The sequence below is a fragment of the Salminus brasiliensis genome, chromosome 5 (assembly GCF_030463535.1).
Source record: "Salminus brasiliensis chromosome 5, fSalBra1.hap2, whole genome shotgun sequence".
Classification (NCBI taxonomy): domain Eukaryota; kingdom Metazoa; phylum Chordata; class Actinopteri; order Characiformes; family Bryconidae; genus Salminus; species Salminus brasiliensis.
Genome location: NC_132882.1, coordinates 41671091 through 41691498, shown reverse-complemented (window position 1 = coordinate 41691498; position 20408 = coordinate 41671091). Strand labels below are relative to the sequence as shown.

The 20408-nt window shown below is 43.8% G+C and overlaps 1 protein-coding gene across 1 annotated transcript in view; it reads left to right on the top strand.

Annotated features, from left to right (window-relative positions):
* The window catches only part of LOC140556651 (nuclear pore membrane glycoprotein 210-like), a 32324-nt gene extending 12309 nt beyond the window's left edge, over nt 1–20015 (top strand). Inside the window, exons 9-30 of the mRNA XM_072680726.1 lie at nt 1214–1266; nt 1344–1445; nt 3592–3720; nt 4676–4803; nt 6001–6196; nt 7125–7304; nt 8683–8763; nt 8852–8983; nt 9819–9974; nt 10079–10164; nt 12957–13131; nt 13740–13915; nt 14218–14438; nt 14619–14755; nt 15101–15224; nt 16659–16811; nt 16967–17037; nt 17137–17250; nt 18157–18358; nt 18634–18744; nt 19658–19729; nt 19906–20015. Of these exons, the coding sequence (XP_072536827.1) occupies nt 1214–1266; nt 1344–1445; nt 3592–3720; nt 4676–4803; nt 6001–6196; nt 7125–7304; nt 8683–8763; nt 8852–8983; nt 9819–9974; nt 10079–10164; nt 12957–13131; nt 13740–13915; nt 14218–14438; nt 14619–14755; nt 15101–15224; nt 16659–16811; nt 16967–17037; nt 17137–17250; nt 18157–18358; nt 18634–18744; nt 19658–19729; nt 19906–20015 (2909 nt within the window). The remainder of the gene's footprint in view (nt 1–1213; nt 1267–1343; nt 1446–3591; nt 3721–4675; nt 4804–6000; nt 6197–7124; nt 7305–8682; nt 8764–8851; nt 8984–9818; nt 9975–10078; nt 10165–12956; nt 13132–13739; nt 13916–14217; nt 14439–14618; nt 14756–15100; nt 15225–16658; nt 16812–16966; nt 17038–17136; nt 17251–18156; nt 18359–18633; nt 18745–19657; nt 19730–19905) is intronic.
* The last annotated feature ends 393 nt before the right edge of the window (nt 20016–20408 follow it).

Sequence of the window (20408 nt, the reverse complement as noted above, 5' to 3'; positions counted from 1 at the left end):
GGGGTAGGTATATGTTCTTTTCACTGTTTCTATCTATCTATTTCTTTTTTCATTAAAGCTTCACTTAAAGTGCACATCTAAAAGAACATCTGATTATGTGCTATTTTTAGGCTGGGCTTGTTACAGGATCACATCAGATGAACTCAGATTCAGGGTTCGTACGGTACTGGAAAGTCATGGGAAATAAGCATGCTAAAATCCAGTACTAAATAGTCCTTGGAGGTCATGGAAAATATTGTAATGAGCTCCTGTCGCCATTTTATATAATAATTTTAAACACAACTTTAAAACAACTTTTATATTAGCATATTTTTCACATGACCAGTCGCTGCCTGTATTTTATATGACCGTGGTATCAGGAACGTGCATCATGTTGTTAACTAGCTAGTCTGGACAGTCTACTAGCATAGACCAAACGTTCTCGTAAACAACTTACAGGATTTGATCCTTGAATTGTTAGTTTTTTTGGTACTTGAAAAGTCTTGGAAAGTCATTGAATTTGAACTGGTGTAATTAAGATTAATTTATATTTATATATAAATATATATATTTATAAAATCCAGCATTTTCTGCTGACATTGGGCAAAAACCAATAGCCAGAATTACCACCCACTATCTAGGGCTCCACCATATCACACAAAGCTACCAACAAGGCTAGCACATGCTAGCATATCCTCCTAATTACATGAAGCCACACACTGTCATTGGAGAACAATGCCAGATCTGTCACATCAGCCACCAAATGCCCACTCTGGCTAGCATCACCCTGAGTGATGAAGGGGAATTGAAGGGCCACAATGTCCACACAGTCCGCTCAGAGAGAGCATGTGAACTCCCAGTGATAGAGTCAGTGAACGCTTAGATGGTCGTGCCACTTGGGAGTCCCAGGCTGTATTATTTTTGACCAAAACTACCTACATTTGTTGGATGTAGGTAGTTTCAGGATGTTTTTCATGGATGTAGGTAGTTTCAGGTATCTCATCAGGGATGTGATTTAGTCACTGGTAAGAGAGCTCTTACTGCTCCTACTGCATATCTTATTGCCGTAGCCTGTAGCATCAACCTTGCAAAGGCCAGTATCTCCCTAATGACCAACAAATTGTGCGGCTGTAGTTGTTGTGTGTGTGTGTGTTTATGTTGGCGTTATTCTCTGATATGTTCTAGCTATGGGGGACATTAATCTCTGCCTCTGTGAATCTGCGCTTGGTGGAAGATGTTCAGTGGGATCGGCGCTCCATCACCCTTTTCAACCACCCCAAAGTCACTGTGAGCATGGTTTCCTTCTGTCCTTCCGCCTTCTTTCTGCTCTCCATTACACGTTTACATGTTTTCTCGTTCAACAGGAGGAGCTGACCTTGCTGCATGGCTCAGGGCACTTCCTAGTTCAGTTGCAGAACAAAGACATTGCCAGTATCACCTATGCAGAGATTACCCACACAGTGCAGGTGAGAGCAGCGTGAGGCAGGTTGAAGCCTGGATTTGAGGGTTGTAGCCTGCAGGTGACAATACAGTGTGGTATAGGAGACAGTAGAGTACAGTACAGCGAGAGTGCCATGACGCATGTCAGAGTTTAGTCCAGTACACTGACAGTATATATAATAAGTTTGTGTCCAGTGATTTATCCATACATACAGAAGACATCTGTGATTGGCCAGGATGCACACCTGAATATAAATGTTTGTATTTAATAGGTCTGTCACAATGATTGTGACTTATCGACTTGTCATACGATATATGGACACACCCTTTCATTTTTGCTGACCTCGATATTGCCCAGTGTGTTTACTTGTGGGTATCTTGGTATCTTAAGTGACATTGCTCTGGTTTGTGTCCCTTGTTTTTCTTTTTTGTTGATTCGAAAAAATGATCCAGTGAACAGTGAGTTCAGTGCGCCCATTCACGTGAACCAGCTGGTAGGTCAGTTTTGTTTGTTTAAGTATTTTTATAAATGATTGATTAAAAATGACTGTACATGTACTGTACATTAGACTGTTCTTCGGTTCAGGTGTGCTGATATCATAATAATGCAAAATAATGAATATAACCTTAAAAGAGAATGGTCAGGATTATGAAAGTAATGATGGTAATGTGGTAATAGTAATATTAGTAGCAGCAATAGTCAGTAGGCAGTAGCAGGAGGGTGGGCAGCTGGTAGTCTGATGCGGGAGGCAGCTGAGCCCAGCAGTCAGTCTTCCTTCAGAGTCAGGCTGGCCGGACCAGTGAGCAGTCAATAATTTGGAGAAGGTAAAGAGATACAATTAGTTCTAATTGGATTCTTGGAGTTGAGAGAATGCATAATACTATATGATCATTACATCCATAGAATGCATTAAAAGATCTTAAAATGACAGTAATATCGTTTATCAACATTATTTCCGGGACAGTTTATCGCCCACAAAAAAACAGTTATTGTGACATGACTATTGTTTTATAGGCTTAGGAAAACTAAGGATACTTATCAACATTTTAAGCAAAATTAGTGTGTTCATTTTGTCCAATTTCAGAGTGAAGGTAAGGAAAGGAAAACCATGGAAAAGTTTGGGCAACCCAAGAGACCTGAGCTCTCAGATAACTTTTACCGAGGTCTCAGACCTTCATTAGCTTGTTAGGCCTCTGTCTTGTTCATAATCATCATTAGGAAAGGGCAAGTGATGTGAATTGCAAAGCTTTATAAAATTCTCTGACTCCTCTAACCTTGTTATCTGTGGTTAGACCGAAATAGAGCAGTGCAGCAAGACGGCCTAAGAATCTCACAGCATTAGAAACCTTTTACAAGTAATGCCGGCCTTACACCTTTTCAAGAGATTCCATTGTTGCAGGCAAATTTCCAATGTCTGAATTAAATCACAGGAGTCTCCCTAGAGACTAGATGCTCCCGTTATCCTGATCGTTTGGTGTATGGTGGTCAGAACCGCTGTCTTAACTCGTCTTGATGCCTTGACAAGTCTTGGCTCATGCAGAATGAGATGTGGACATTGTAAATAACCAATAGGTGAGCTCTCTCCAGCACCAAACAGGAAGCTATAAGATGGTACAGGAACATCTCTGACTTGGGGGAGACTTAATTATTATTTTAATAATAATTAAAATAACAGAGTAATAATCAAATCAAATGAAAATAAATCATAGCCTGTGGCTATAAACTCTGTGAGTAATGATTTACTCACAGATTGAGATGTGAGTGTCAGCCTTAGTCTTCTCAAGTCGAGTCTTTTCAAGTCTTTTCTAGTTTATGGTTAACATAAAAATAGGCGAAAATCCTCTAAACAAGAACTGAATAATAAAAAGGGGGTGTTCGTTCTGAAATGCAGGGTGCCCAAAGGTTTGCTTCGGACCTTTTTGTCTTTTTTGTTACTCTGAAACTGTAAAAGATGAAAATCAAGTTGTCGTTTACTGGCTTAGCTACTTACAGCAACAGAAACTTTTGCATGACACCATATCTGTAGATTGTGCAGGCCTAGAGTAAGTGAGAGAATAGTACAGTACAGCTGGGCATGCTTCAGTCGAACTGTGTAGATTAAATGGAAGTACACTTGAGATGGTAGTTGAGCTCACGCTAGAATGCTTCCTGTCTCTTTCTATCTGTTCAAGATATCCCCTCTCGGCCCTGGTTTCTCATCTGTCCTGGTTCATGACGTCTGCCTAAGCTCTCCCGAGCCTGCAGTGGCCTTCATCACTGTCTCGGACATCTCAGACTTCCAGATTGACTTCACAGACACAGTATGCCATAGTACTCCTTTTCATACCCTTAAGGCCCGTTTATGCTTCTGCGTTGAATGCGGCTACGCGGCGTAGATACCGTACACCATACCCTAGGCCGTAGCCCGATATGCACCTCCCCAGATACTGTGATTGGTAGCTTCGCATTGCCGCCTTCGCCACCACTTTTACATTTATTTGGAGCAGCATGGGTTGTGGATTGTGCATACGCTGATGTGATAAGATAAATGCTTGCACATACCAACCCAAAAGGTACCTGCGTTTCCTCGTCCGTGTCTCTCAGTGGCTGGACAAGCACAGATAATTCACCCTCCTGCTGCCTCAGTTCAGTAGCCGTCATCCCTAGTAAAAGTAAACAACAGCTATTTTGCTCCAACTCCAGCATAATCCACTCAGTTTCAGCCGCTGTCCTTTGTAATATGCCAAGAGAGTCGACACACTGGCATTAAAAGACCCCCCCACACACACCCCCCCCGGCCAGACTAGTGGTTTTGGCTGCAGAGTTACTCAGACGCAACTACGAACAAGTACAAAAGCTCACAACGGCACAAGCCACGCCGTAGACTCTGCTGGTGCAGAAGCATAAATCGGCCTTCAGCTCTGACGGTTCAGAATCCTTCAATCCCTTAGTCCAACAGTTTCAACTTAACCCCTTAAATGGTCCGCCGGTGGGCCGAAAGTGCTAGTACAAGCTCCTATTACCAAAGAATAGCCCAGTTTGCAAGTTTGTACATAAGTCCCTGTAGTTACTGAGTAATATACCTTTCTGCATTAAGCGCTTAACTGCATACTATGCAAATAGGACCTTATTCAACATGTTCCGACAGCTGTAGTAGTGAGCCTTACATTCATCACACTCTGTTTAAATCAAATACAGACTCAGTTAAAGGCATTGCGTTTTCTGGAAGCACAAGGTCACATATGGCACTGATATATGTACACCTGTGTTTTGCAGGTGGAGATGGGCCAGACCGCTGTGGTGCGAGTGCGCGTTCTGGACTCTGAGAGGAAGCCCTTCCCCCATCACTTTCTCACGCTCATGCAGCTCAGACTCATCCCGTCCTCCTCTGTCGTCACTGTAGAGTAAGTCTTCATTCTCTTTGAGTAACAACAACAATCCTGGAGGAACACTTCACACTTACACATGTAGCTGAGGCTTTCCCCCTAGCATTAACAGGTAAGTACTGAGTACAAAGGCCCGTTACGTACCGAGCATAATGCAAATTAATGGTTTTACTGCCTGATCTAGTCGCCAAGTGGAGCCACATGCTAGTCCTTTCTGCTAAGGTTAAGTAAGTCAGTAAGAGTGATGGGGGGAAAGGGAGGAGAGAAGCAGGTTTTTATAAGGGCTTTGTGGGCCAGAAGTAGAAGTTTGGGGCATGGTCCTTCTTCCAAAATGTCATAACTCCACTTGATGCCTGGTAAATTCCTTTAGCATCTCTACAAACAAGCAACAGAAAACAGATACTGTGCTCAAATCTACACCTTTTTTTTCATTCTATGGATTTGTACCTCACTTAAAGCAGACTGCTGCTCTAAAATGATATAAAACCAGTTCTGAGCCCAGGAATTTTAAATTTGTTGAGTTATGAAATTGTTGTTGTGACATCTGGATTACATCTGGATTTTATTATTTTTTAAATTTATTTACATAATATGTGACCCAATAAGGAAAAAAAACACTAATGAGCTGCTCAATTTATTTAACTAATTCAATTATGTTGAACAGTGTTAAACACTGGGGCTGGGCTCTAATGGGTTAAATGTTCAATAAAGGCATTATTTGGCACCTTTAATGTGCCATCTCTAAACCGAGGAGAGTGCCTGAGGATACTAAGGGTGATCCACAAAGATGTGGTCCACAGCAGCTAAACGTCTGACTGCGTCTGAAACTCTGGACCAGAATCACTGGAATGTGGCTAGTGTCTAAAAGTGGGCAGAGCTGATGGATGAGGCAATCAGAATCTTTATTGTATAATCTGGAAATGATGCACATGGGAACATCTACCACAGAATTTAGCCCAAATCATATTGCCATCATCCCTTACAGTATGACACGCAATAAAATCACAAAGCCGCTGCTGTTGCTATTGTTTCCTGTGGGCTCAACTGACCATTAACTCATTAACTGCTCTCCTTCACAGTTGGCCACATTAGCAACTGCAGGGAAAGTTTCCTCAGAGCATCTTCACACTAGATTTTGTATTTTGTTACATGGTATTATTGTTGTTCTGTGTATTTGAAGCAGTCTGTGATCAACTGGCTGCCTGTGTTTTGCAGGGAGGTGGAGCCAGCGGACGGGTTCTCGGTGGGGTTTCGTCTAACAGGCCAGGTGGTGGGCATGGTCAGTCTGCATCTATCAGCGGTGGACGGCAGTGGAAGTACCGTAATCTCCTCCCACAAACATGTACAGGTCTATCCCCGGTTTAACCTGCAGCCACGCAGAATGGCTCTTGTGTTGGGTAGTGTGCGTCAGGTGAGCATGTTTTTGCTTGTCTTACACATGCACATACACACACACACACATATTAGATCCACCAGAATAGACGCCATTGACCTTAGATGCAGTCAATCAGCCAATACATGCTTGATTTCTTTATGCAAAGTGTGCTAACGCTGCTAGCAAATGGTGCAGTGGGCATATATATATATATCATGTTACCTTATAAATACCATGTTTGCTTTTAACATCTGTCAAAAAAGCTACATAAACAAGTGTAAACACAGTATGTATTAACCCTAATTAAACCACTACAATTGGAATAGTCAGCTTTGCCATCAGCTGCCAGAGTCTGAGTGAGCACAATTGGCCACGCTCTCTCCGGGCGGGTAAACAGCACTTGTTCTCCTCACCACTCTTAAAACGATGTTTGCCGGCACAGGCGTCTGTTAGCTGGTATGGTGGAGCTAGGGACCCAACGCTTTCCTCAGAGTGTGTTGGCTGCCCGGCGATGCCGCAACGGCCCGAAAAGAGGCGGTGGTTGGAGACATGTGTTAAGGCCTTACCCTCCTAGTGTCGGGGTGCACTGCTAGTGCTGGGGGGATAATATTTGGGCGGGTTAATTGGCAGTGGTTACTCAGAATGGCTGCCCACCATTAAGACACATTGAGAATGGACGCTTTTGTTGTTGGTCATACCGTGTTCTGAAGCACCCTTATTTGTATGCAAATAAACAAAGATCTGGATGTCTTTTGAGAGACATTTTTGAGGAGAGATGAGATTGGTGACCTAGAGTTTAACATATCCATTATTAATTAAGCAAACGTGTCTTGGTTGATTGACTGCGTCGGGTCATTGACAAATTCTTTTGCACAGCACTGTATGAACTGATGATTGTAGAGTAATGGAGTGAAGTAATTGTGTGGATGCATTTTTTGTCATTATATTTGTTGAACATGACCAGGTGAAATGGGAAGGTGGACCCCAGCCTCAATCAAGCGTGGGCTTCTCGGTCAGCAACAGCCACATAGCCAGTGTCACAGAGACTGGATTGGTGAGAGGTTTGGCGGTGGGTGTGGTGAAACTCAGAGGTGTTCTTCACACTGTTACACAGGACACAGGAGCACTGCTTACCTTTGCAGAGGTTAGCTAATCAAAATATTTCTATTTGTTAATTTGGCAAATTTCCACACAAAGTACATGTAAAGGCCAGGGCACACACCAACCGAACGTACATGTTGGGTTGTTGTGCCACGGGTGTTTGTGTTTGGTCGAGTTCAGCATGCTTATAGCTCATAGATTCAGCTGTTTAGCTTGTTTTCTAGCATTTTGGACGTAGAGGACTGAGTTATTGCCAATAACCTCAAGGTACACATCAGACACTCCCCTGGGGAGATGGGGTCCTATTATTGGTGTTTTGCCATCATATGCATTCATGTGAAAATGTTAGGACACCCCATAAAAAACTTGATTTATATATATTTTTAATCATGTACTAAGTCTCTTAATTAATCATGGGTGTGTTCTGGGCATAATGTGCAATAAACCACTCAGCGTGTCACTCGCTATTCCCTTTAAGAACCAGATGCGGTCTGACTCTGGTGGATTGCTATTTCAGTGGTGTAAAGCGTGGGGGGGGTGTACGAGCGTTTGGCTGCACACGCCTGTGTTGACAATTCACTTCCAAGATAGCAACGAACATCTGACTGTTGACGTCTGCCTAGGTTATTTTCAGTCAGTGGAGCTCCTGCGTTTTTTGTTGCAAAAATATTTACTGGAACAGACCTCATATTTACCGAAATTTACCGGAACACACCTCATTTCGAGACCACCGCGCCCATCGGCATAGATATATTCACAAGCACCGTTGCTATTTAAACGATGCAGGCGGAAGGCCTGAAAATAGACTGTTTGCAGGGTGAAAGATAGCATTGAGCATCGCAATGCCCCTTGCACAGGGTGTAAGATAGGGCCCTTGGTCTTCATTTAAACAATATTTGGAGATTATATAACTAAACACATACAACTGAAGAAATGTCTTTAAAAATCATTTGTAAAATGTAAATGTAAATATATATATATATATATATACTATTTTCCTGTGAGGAAAAAGTCCACATGTATTACTTCTTCAAATGCCTAAAATTAGAATTAGGTGCAGCAAGTTTGGTTTGCTCTTGATTGGTAAAGTGAGTGTTATTACCATGGTTAGATCTAAAGAGCTGTCTGAGGCTTTCAGAAAGAAGGTTGCAGATGCAGATGGGTCTGGGAACGGGTTTACAAATATATCAAGATCCTTAGAAATCAGCCACTGCCACAGTACACGTCCAGTAAAAGGTTGGGGTTAGGGTTAGGTGTAGGGTTACAATCCATTTACATGGTGAATGTTAGTTGAATGTCAAGTGAGCATCTACGAGGCATCCCTCATGGACCATCCGAGCAATTTTTTGCCCAAACTGTTCCTTTAAGCATTAAAGTCAATTCAGTTCATCTTCACTTCTCTTGTTTCTTGTATGGCTCAGGATGAAGTGGAGGTAGAGGTGTTCAGCCTCACTGCTGTGAGGATCCAGGCTCCGCTGGTCCGAATGTCTGTGGGAACAGAGGTTGTTTTTTTTGGAACTTTTTTCCTGTTGTTCTTTCAGCTCTTTCTTTTGCTGTGCTTTGACATGCTGTGTTTTGCTGTGAGTGTAGATGCCAGTGTATGTAATGGGAAGTGACAGTACTCAGAATCCTCTGGCTCTGGGCAGTGTGGAGGCTGGACTCAGCTTCATCTGGAGTCTGGGTCAACTGGGGGTGCTGGAGATTCAGCCACGGCATACACAGGTAAAGTGCACAGACAGATACAGTCACTAAATTGTGCACACTGACCAAACATGCAGCTTCTGAACAAAACTACCCACAGATACACCATACACTCTGTGGACAAAAGTATTGGGACACCTGCTCCTTCATCGCTTTTTGCAAAATCAAGGGTATTTATCCTGCTTTTGTTGGAGTAAATGTCTCTACTGTTCAGGGAAGAAGGCTTTTTACTAAATGCTTGATCATTGTTGTGAAGATTTGACTGCAATTAGCGACAAGAGCCTTTTGGAAGTATTGGATGGAGCACTGTCCATCATTTCAGAAAACACAGTTCTTCCACTGCTCCACAGCTCAATGCATGGTGCTAAAAAGTTCATGCTTTCTGCTCCAGAGTGTCCTATTCTATTGGCAGTACTTCTTTACAGGAACTAGCAAAGCTGTGTGTGCGCATTTGCACATCTGTGTCAGCAATAAGTGCAACTTACAGTAGCTGAAGTTGTTCATTAGAAGGGGTGTCCACAAACATTTGGACATATAGCGTTTGAAGCCACAGCAGCACTGAAGCGCTCTCACAGTCAAACACTTGCAACAGTGTCTCCATCTGGCCTCCATCAGATGGTGCAGCCTTGACTTATGTCGCTTGTTTGTTCTCTGTGGATCTTTAACCTGGTGGAAATTTGTAAGATACATACTTGAGTGCCCCTACTGTAGCTATAGGCTTAGTTTGTGTTAGCCCATCCCCCAGACCAGTGTCTGACCACAGAGCTGCTCTTGACTGAATAGATATTTTGTGAGTGGTGGACCCACTCTCAGCTTAGCAGTAACACTGATGTAACACTGTTCTCTGTTTTTTCAGGCAGGTATCAGCGTGTCCCCGTCACACAGTTTCTCAGTGCTGGTGAAGGCCTGGGCAGCAGGCAGAACCAGTCTCAAAGTGTGTGTGCAGCCCAGATACACACACTCCACCAACACTTCACTCCAAGATCAGCTCACAGATGAGATACAGATACTGGTAAACATGAAATAAGAACCTGTTATAAGCCCCAGTCATGAACTGGAATTCATATTACTACAGCTCTCATGACATCACATTCTCTCTCTGTCTCTGTCTTTCAGGTGTTGGAGGAGTTACAGGTAGCTACTGGAAGGTCCATGTCCATTCTCATGTCTCCCCAATCCCAGTATGCCCTGCAAAGCAATAAGTGAGCATCTGTGGGCACTATGATAGCAGTTTCGCTACCGACATGTTGTGACATCGTTAACTTTAGAAAATGCTCAGTAATGTTTATATGACGTGAACGGTCATTCTGTCAGATTGCAGTACACTACAGGACTTGGCCGGGGTCAGTATGAGTGATTTTGCCACCAGTAGCACTGCTGCTCTAGCTGTGCTGACATCTGAAAGGGCAAGGGGAAGCACCGTATAAAGACCTGTGGCATGTATTGTGCCGTTGACTTGAATAGACATGCACCTATTGTATAAGTACTGTATATGATCTTGGTGGGGTACAGGCTTCCATTACTAATTAGCCCAGCTGAGAAGACCCAAAATGGCTTTAGATAAACTCATTTTGTCATTTTACTGTTTATTGGAGGCGAGTTTGCCAGCTTGCTAATTGCTAAGTCTGCTGCTTGCCTCGATAATATCTTTGGATTGCTACATTTTATACTAAAACCCAGTTTGTGACACTATACTATAGCAATTATCCGGAGTATTTGTGTTCAGTGTGTGTTTAAATGTATATGATAATCAAGTTAGCCAGCATGCTAATCACACAATAATCCCCCTTGCCCAAACCAAGGTGTATATATATTTATATATATTTATATACAGTGAGTCCAAGAAGTATTTGATCCCTTGCTGATTTTCTTCGTTGGCCCACTAATAAAGACATGATCATTCTATACTTTTAATGGTAGATGTATTCTTACATGGAGAGACAGAATATTAAAAAGAAAATCCAGAAAATAAATCTAAGGAATATATATTAATTGATTTGTATTTCATGGAGTGAAATAAGTATTTGATCCCTTAGTATTCATTAGCAGTTCTGGCTTTTACAGACCAGTTAGACACTCCCAATCAACTTGTTACCTGACCTGAAGCCACCTGTTCTCACTAATCACTTGTGTGAAAAACACCTGTCCACAGAATCAGACAGATCACACAGATTTCAAGTCTCCAACATGGGTAAAACCAAAGAGCTGTCACAGGACCTCAGAGTCAGAATTGTTGACCTTCACAAAGCTGGAATGGGCTACAAAAAGATTAGTAAGGTGTTGGATGTGAAAGTAACAACTATTGGTGCAATTATCAGAAAGTTTAAAGAGTATAACATGACAATCAACAGACCTCGGCCCGGTGCTCCAAAGAAGATTTCGCCTCGTGGGGTGGCAATGATGCTGAGAACAGTCAGAAATCGTCCTGCAACCACTCGGCAGGAGTTAGCAAATGACCTGAAGGCAGCTGGGACCACAGTTTGCAAGGAAACAATTGGCAACACTTTGCGCAACAATGGATTCACATCCTGCAGTGCCCGAAAGGTACCCCTGCTGAAGAGAGCACATGTGGAGGCGCGCCTCAAGTATGCCAATGATCATTTGAAAGATGAACCAAGTTATTGGGAGAAGGTTTTGTGGTCAGACGAGACCAAAATTGAACTTTTTGGCCTCAACTCCACCCGCCATGTGTGGAGGAAGAAAAATGCTGCCTATGACCCCAAGAACACTGTGCCCACCGTCAAGCATGGAGGTGGAAGCATAATGTTTTGGGGGTGTTTCTCTGCCAAGGGTACAGGGCTACTTCACCGCATCACTGGGAAGATGGATGGAGCCATGTACCGCACAATCCTGAGGGACAACCTCCTCCCCTCTGCCAGGGATCTGAAAATGGGCCGTGGTTGGGTCTTCCAACATGATAACGACCCTAAACATACAGCAAAGGCAACAAAGGATTGGCTCAAGAAAAATCACATTAAGGTCATGGAGTGGCCCAGCCAGTCGCCAGACCTCAATCCGATCGAAAATCTATGGAGGGAGCTGAAGGTCAGAGTTGCCAAGCGACAGCCCACCAACCTTCATGATTTAGAGAGGATCTGCAAAGAAGAGTGGGCCAAAATTCCCCCTGGTGTGTGTGCTAAACTTGTGGTTAACTACAACAAACGTCTCACCGCTGTGCTTGCAAACAAAGGCTTTGCCACTAAGTATTGAGTGTGTTTGGCAAGAGGGATCAAATACTTATTTTCCTCATTGAAATACAAATTAATTAAAATATATTCTTTAAAATTATATTCTGGATTTTTGTCTTGATATTCTGTCTCTCCATGTTAGAATATATCTACCATTAAAAGTGCAGAAGGATAGTGTCTTTATTAGTGGGCAAACAAAGAAAATCAGCAAGGGATCAAATACTTCTTGGACTCACTGTATATATATAGTAATGGAATAGTAATGGTATTAGCTTCCATTCACCATGTTCTTCGATGGTCAGGACCCCATAGCACCTGGGACCACAGTACCAGAGCAGGTAATATTGAGTGGTGGGTCATTCTCAGCACTGTAGTGACACTGACTGACATGGTGGTGCTGTGTTAGTGTGTGTAACGCTGGTATGAGTAGTGGATCGGACACAGCGGTGCCGCTGGACTGAGAATAGTCCACCAACTAGAAATATCCATCCATCAATGCCCTGTGGGCACTGATAAGGGACTGGAGGATAAGAAACACAAACCATGCAGCCATAGATCAGAGCTTCTGCCTGACTTTACATCTACAAGGTGGGGCAACTAGGTAGGGGTGTCTAATAGTGTGGAGAGTGAGTGGAAAACCCAAATAATCCCTACTCTGTGGTGGTCAGTCATGTGGGGTCCTGACCTATACAGTGCTATATGGGAAGTGGAGCTAAAAACTACAGTCAGTTAGTGCAGAAACAATGAGGTGGTTTTAATGAAGTGGCCAGTCGCTGTAGTTTTCTATGTCCTTTTGTGTATTTCAGAGACTCTATCTGCCCAGTGCGCTACACTCTCCACCAGTGCGTCTCGGGGACGGGGCTTATTACCATTGACGACCAAGGTGTGCTGAGGGCCGGGCCTGACACCGGAGTCGCCCTCTTGGAGATCATTGCGATGGAAGCATGTGGCATCAACCAGACAGTTTTCATCACTGTGAAGGTACGAGTGTTTTGGGGTCCCCTTTTTGGTCTTTGCGTGACAAGACAAGGAAGCTTCATGTTGTAGACAGCAGTGTTATTGGAACGCTTATCATAACACTAGGCATTAACATGCCAAAGCGTCTCAGTGCGTCCCTGACAGCAAAGCACCGCCCTCATTAACTGCATCACTTAAATTAATATCTCTCAGTGTTTGGCCATGTTCACACCTGGCATTAACATGCATCCTGGGAAATCTGATTATAAGTGGCTAGCACAAAGTACAGGTGTGAACGGGGTACAGTGCATTGACGCATTGTGATGCCCCAACTGTCCACCATCCGCATGAGTTAGCTGAGCACGCTACAGTAACAAACCTACTATTGGAAAAAGGTGATACTGATGGCTGGTGCTCAAGCAAAACTGGGTTATTTATAATAATAAAAAATTGTATAATAATTCATTATTAATATTAATGTCCCTCCTCCAGTTAAAATTATGTGAGGAACCTGAAATCCAACAAGTGGTCACAGGACAACAGCTATGCCCGATATGCTTTTATTTAAAATGGCCTATCTTAATTGTGTGTGAACTGGATGAGTGTCAACCGTGCTGTGTGCTGCGCTGCAGGTGTCAGCAGTGTGGTTTGTGCGGGTGGTCTCTGAGTCATCACTCCACAGCGAGGCTCAGAGAGCACTGCCCGCCTTTCCTTTGGGCTGGAGGATACGCATCACTGCCTTCTGCTACGATTACCTGGGCCATCGCTTCCATGCTCACAACCTCCATACGCATATCAGCACTAACAGGTACACAACAAACACAGGTGTAACATCTTATGAAATGAATTGGTCCACAAGGAAAGTCTACCATACTGATTTTAGTTCAAGTGACATGTGACATTTGAAGCTCCACAGTGTATTGACTGTCCAGCAGTCCAATGACTGACTTCCTAGAGACAAGTTTTATCGCATACACAAGACTGTCGTCCCAAAAGCGCCTTATACGAACTTTTATTTGGTCATTCAGAGTAAAATAATAAATACAATAAATAAATAAATAATAATCACTATCAGCCTTCCTTATTTATTTCCCTTTCTCTCTTCTCTAGAGATGACCTGGTGCAGATTACTGCAGACACAGAGACGCACTCCTTCCTGGTGCAGACAGTATCGCCCGGTTTGACCGTTTTGAGCATTCAGGGGGACCCCACTAACCCAGCCTTGTGCGACTACACACCCCTGCCCGTGCTGCCTGCCATCTCAGCCCCTCCAGCAGTGGTGCGGCCTGGAGACACGGTCTGCTTCAGCTCGCCTCTTACCGACCGCTACGGTATACATCGTCCATCATGTTTCCGATGAGCAAGTTAGGGCATTCGCACGCTCACTAGATGGTTGCATTGCGAAGAACTTAGCCCTGTGAACTTTGAGGACGGGTCATACAGCTCTCTGATCTTCACCTCACAGAGTATTCTCTCCCTCATCCCTACATTTCTTCATCCCTCTTTGCCAGGTCAGCGTGGTCGCTGGGATGTATCATCAAATCAGGTACTTCACATGGACCCAGAAACAGGGGCGGCGCTTGCAAAGCACTCTGGGACAGTGGTGGTTTATTACCAGCTGGAGGCAGGGCAGCAAGCTCTCAGAGAGGTAAAGGCATGGTGCCAAAAGGAATGATGTTTTAGGCCTGTAATTTAGTAGTTGGAACCATTAGTGACATCAGGGTACAGTATTATCACAGTACTAACACTTTATAGACTACAATTAAGGGCTTTGGGAGGTAAGCACTACTTATTGGCTTCTGTCTAGTACACCTACCAAACAGGTGCAGGTTGTAGATCGCAATTTCTGACTGTAGCCCATCTGGTTCTATGCAAACTATCAGCCACCCTTTTTACTAACCATCACAGAATATTGAAAAGGTAGTGGACCAGTATTGTCTGTATATATATCAAGACTAAATAAACTACTCTAATTTTTATTTGTGCTCTGCAGGTGACAGTAGAGGCTGCAGCTGTCCCCGTTCTCTCCCCTCCTGAGAACAGGTTCCTAACTAACTGGCCTTTAGCACCTGACTATATTGTCAGTGTGGAGCTCTACACCTCTGCTGCCAACGCAGGTGACTCTTCCCTGGCCTGTGCCTAACCAATAACCAATAAGTGCACTTCAGCCCACAACGAAAAGCCTACCTTGCCACTCATTTTGCCACTTATTTTAATATCAATAATACAGCATATAAACCATGAACAGTGGGCTTTAAATTAGACCCAGAATAGTGCATAATAGCTTACAGCGTCAATGGATAGAATAAGATGAAGAATAAGATGTCAAACATGCTCTTATGTGTGAGCATTTTCTGAGGTATAAATAGTAAGTGTGTGACTTTGGAAGAGGTGAAAAATGGCCAGATGCTGTTTAATAAGCCGATTTACCACCCTGTTATTTTGCCTCAGAATGAAAATGCTGATCTTCCTTTTACAACACTTTTATCAGTTGGTTTACGGCACCAGCAACGGCTCAAACCCTCCTATTATAGCATAGCTTTGACACTGCAATTATTCCTGAGTCTTGCCAGATTGCCAGTGCTGCTCGTTTCTCGTTGTGTCTTCTCAGCAAGTTGTGCTGCTAGCAAAATGAAGAGATTGCAGGTGGTTAGGGGGTAGGAACTACAGCCCCCCAACCTTCCTAGTAATGGACAATACTGTTCCAGGAGGCTTTCCCTTCTGATGTCAATGGATAGAAGTCTTAGCTTTTAGCCTAATGGTAATCCCCCTTTGTCTTTGTTCCCTCCGGTGCCGGGCTCCTCTTCTGCTGACACTGGCACAGGGAAAGCCGTGGTCACGAGGCCTGGTTTCAGCAGAGGTTTTCTCCTTACACACCTCCCATGAAAAGCAAACTTGGGCCTCTTTTCTACTGTAGGTTGCGTCTGAGTTTTGCAGCGAGTGTGTGACAATGTCCGCAAGCATTAATCGCTAAGCTGTGATAGCTGCGATGGCTACATTAGCCGTATAGGCTAAAATACAGTCTCAGCTGTTTTTCTCTTCTGTAGATCTCGAGCCAATGTAGAGCCAGTCAGTGGATCTCTACATCATTGAGCCATCCTATCGAAAGGTTAAATGGCCCCAAGTATGGTTAACCCGGTTTGTAAGCGGCCCGTGCCGAACCGTGGCCGAAAACCCACCGGAACAGTCACCCTCTGTGCTCAGAACAGTGTAATAGAGGCCTTGTCGGCTGTCTTTTTGATTGTAGATGCTGTGCTTCGACTTCGACTGTGTGAAGAGCCACCTGTACGCCCTGTGACCTACAGGATTGTTGGATTGTTGGAGATCTCTTTACTCATCTTGCACTCTGCTCTCGGGCTGAATTTTCTAGGATGGCCTGACTTGATTGTGTTATACTACCTCCATCCCGCAGATCTGCCCATATGTTTAAATATGTTAAAAAAAATGTTCAAATTTTTTTACATGACAAATATTAAATGATATATGGTGATATACATATATACATGATTTCTGACACACTCTTCTGTTTCTGTGGTCTGACTCTGTTGCAGCCCAATGCTCAGTGGACCAGCGGAATGCCATAGAGAAGAAACTGAAGCCTGAAGCAGAGCTCCGGTGTGTTGCACACTTTAGTGCCCCCTACCGACAGCTTAAGACACTGCAGGCAGTGTTCCACAGTACGCCTTTTTATGATATGGACACAGGTGAGTGGAATGGGCTGCATGCTTATTTGCAGTGCAGGATATGTCATAGAGGATTGCACAGCCACTCGGGTTCTACTACAGTTCATACAATTCCGATTTTTTGTTTGTGTGTCTGTGTGTGTGTGTGTGTGTGTCTGTGTGTGTGTGTCTCCCAGCTCAGTACAGTTGCAAGATACAAGTCCAGCCTCAGTCAGACTCTGTCCTCCACCTCCTCTCCTCTCTTGCGGTCTCCATCTCTCTCTCTGCCACTCTTCAGGCTCCGTCCTCCCTGCCAGTCTTTCACTCTTTTCCCTTCTCCCTCCATTCTTTCCCTCCTCCTGTCCAGCTCCCGTACGTGGCGGCCTTTCACTGTCCCCACACCAGCATGAGCCTCACACCTCAGAAACCTGCAGCGGAGATCACAGTGACGGGCACCAAGGAGATGCTTAACAGTTTGAAGGTGAGAAGGAGGAAGTGAGGTGATGTTGTGTTTACAGCTGTTGCGTCACTGAAACTATAATATTGACATTTATTAGTACCATGTGAAAAAGTATTTGCCCCTATTACTTCTGTTTTTGTATATTTGTCACATGTTAATGTTCCAGAGAATCCAGTTCTGATCTCTGGTTCTGATCTCTGGAACCGAGTTACCAGTCCGTTCATAGATACAAGCTCTGGGGAAGCATCTGCTCAGTGTTCACCATCGTCCCTCGCATCTAGCAGCAGTCGCCTCCCTGCTTCTCTGCTCTGGCGGCCAGTTGTATCAGCTGTGCCAATACAACGAGGTATGGGTGGGGTGGCGGTCAGCAGATCTCCCAGACTTTGGTGCTGCATCAGGACCTCCCATCTGACGCAGAACCCAGCCACTAAATTCCATGGTGAAGTAGAGAGGTGACAGGCAGCAGACATAAGGGACGACAGGACATACAGGGCAACTGCTTTCCCAGTCGCTGCCCAAGCTTTAGCTCACTTGGTTGCTCAGACTCGGAAGGGAGGGCGGGGCCATGTTAGCCTTGTGACTGGTCAGGGGTATGCTGGTGTATGCTGGTGTATGCTGATCATTCATTTATTGACGATACAGGCTTCACCGCATTCCATCATAAGAACATCAACCAACAGTCAAACATGGTGGTGGTGGTGTTGTGATGGTCTGTGGCCGCTTTGCTTCTGCAGGACCTCAAGAAATGCTCAAGAAATTTTGGGCTTTATCTTATTTTAAAATAAGATGATCTGAAATATATTAAAATATGGAAAATAGGCCACAATATGAGAAATTGGGTAATTTACAGCACTGTATGTCATTAGTATGCCTGTATTTGTTCTCGTGTCTCTCATGTTCTGGATTCTTCTGCTGTCTATCGGTCAGTTTCACTCAGACAGCCCAGATATTACGCTGTCAGAGCCCAGCCTTTCAGCTGAGGACCCGGCCATCTGCCTGGTGTCTGTGTATTCAGCTTTCACCCAGTCCTTGGAAAAGACTTCTCCGTCTGCAAATATTACCATCTACACACCCCTATCAGCCCAGACACACACAGTCAGAGTGACCGTCCACAGCCAGATGGAGACAGGTTAGGGCAAATAACACGTGTTTACATAAGGAGGGTCATTAAGATATATTTATTGTGATCAGTTACGCCACTATACACACTTCCTAGTATAGCATGAGTATCAGCATTACCTCTAGAACTGAACAACTGCGTGTTATAGTTGGGTCTGGCTAGAATCTTCCTTTTATGACTGGGACTGAACTCTTACACTACTCAGAAAATGTGAAACAGGATCCAGTTTTATCAGCTTTTTTTTTTTTTACTTCTGTCCTAACACAGCTTGTGTGTATTTTCAGGTCAGCTGCAGCTTTTGGAAACCGGTCCTCTTCACCAACTGTTCAATTTCCAGCTCGTTCTACAGTTTGCCATTTTCGCAGTTTTGGCCATCGCTGCCACCATGTTCATAGGTATAGTACTTTCAAGTCTAACCACACAAGTAATCTATCAGCCAATTGAATGGCATCAGTGCAATTTACAAAATCATGCAGATGCAAGCTGGCAGCTTCAGGGAATGTTTAACAGCCAACAGAATGGGAACACAATGCGATTTTGAGCGTGATTGTTGGTGCCATAGCTGGTTTAAGGGGTTATAGAATTGCTGATCTCCTGGGATTTTCAGTACAGCAGTTTCTCCGAGTTCTCCATTTATTATCAGTTAGTTTGGTTGTTAGATTCTGCCCCTTTATCAGAAGCATGTCTACTGAGCAACATGCTGATGAATGTTTATGTGGCGTTTATAGCACCCCCTATTGGTGAACGTGCACAAAACACTTTCACAAGCTTTCTAAAGTTTATAATTTTTCATAAATGATATGAAAATTGTGTTAGTATGGGTCAGTTGTGATTGGCAGCCATATTACATAGAAAAGTAAATGTTTATATATATATATATTTATTTAATCAGGAAAGTCATGAGTTACAGCCATTTGGCTCTGTTCCATAGGCCAATGAGGCCTATATGCAAGCTGGAGTCCAAATATTGTCAAAAAACAAAGAAAAAAGGGGCCACTTTCTGACATCACATGTCATAAATCACATGGCGCATACCATCAAGTGCTCTTGAAAAATCTGCCGGATTTGTGTGAAGCAATCATGTCAATATGGATTGGAATCTCAAGGGAATGTCTCTAGCATCTCGAGGAATTCATTCCTTTAGGAACTGAGGCTGTTCTGAGAGCAAAAATAGGCTCTACTTAGTATTACTACAGTGTTCCAACTAAAGTGCATAGTGAGCGTCTGTGTGTGTGTGTAAAACCACTTACTGTAAGCCACAGCTGCATTGTCTTTTGCTTTATGCTGACTTGTCTGTTTTGTACGCAGTGTATAACAGCATGGCGTCCAGTTTGCAGACTGTACCTGTGGTCTCCTCGTCCCCTATCTCTACAACTCCAGGTACATTTCAGGCATCTCTTTAGAATAGAGGCCTACAAGTAAATGCCGACCCACCCATCAGCTTCTATATCAGACAGGGCACAGTCATGTACCATGTTTGATATCTGCTGGTCTGGTTCTTTCTGCCAGCAGCAAGCGGACCATTTTTCTCCCCATGGATCAATTCCTCACCACAGATGGCAAAGAGCCTGCACAAGAAACCGTGGCTGTGGAGCATTCGATGAGTTTACCCTCCTTGCACCTTGACCCCCCAGCTCCCTTACCAGTCTCAGAAGACTTAATTTAGATAAATCCTTCTTTACTAGAACCTATCGAACCTTCACATGCACATCTGTAACCAACCATAACCCCTCAGTCTAGTAGACTTTGTAGAGTCTATTCCAGCCATCCAGCTTCTTTCTGGCCAGGGCCTGGCACTTAAGGCAGGAATACCCCAGACAGGGAGCCAGTCCTTGCATCCAACTAGTCTGATTTTCTTTAAACAAGGTCTAGAGCAGTGTGCTTTTTCTTCTCAGCTTTGTAAATAAAATTTAAATACATAAAAAGGGTAATGGAAGTAATGGAAACAGCCGACACCCATCAGCTGTTTCCTCCACATCACTTCTAGCTCATTTACTAAGATGTTAAGTTGTCCTTCACTTTGCCCAAATTTTACCAAATGGAGAATCTCACACTTAAT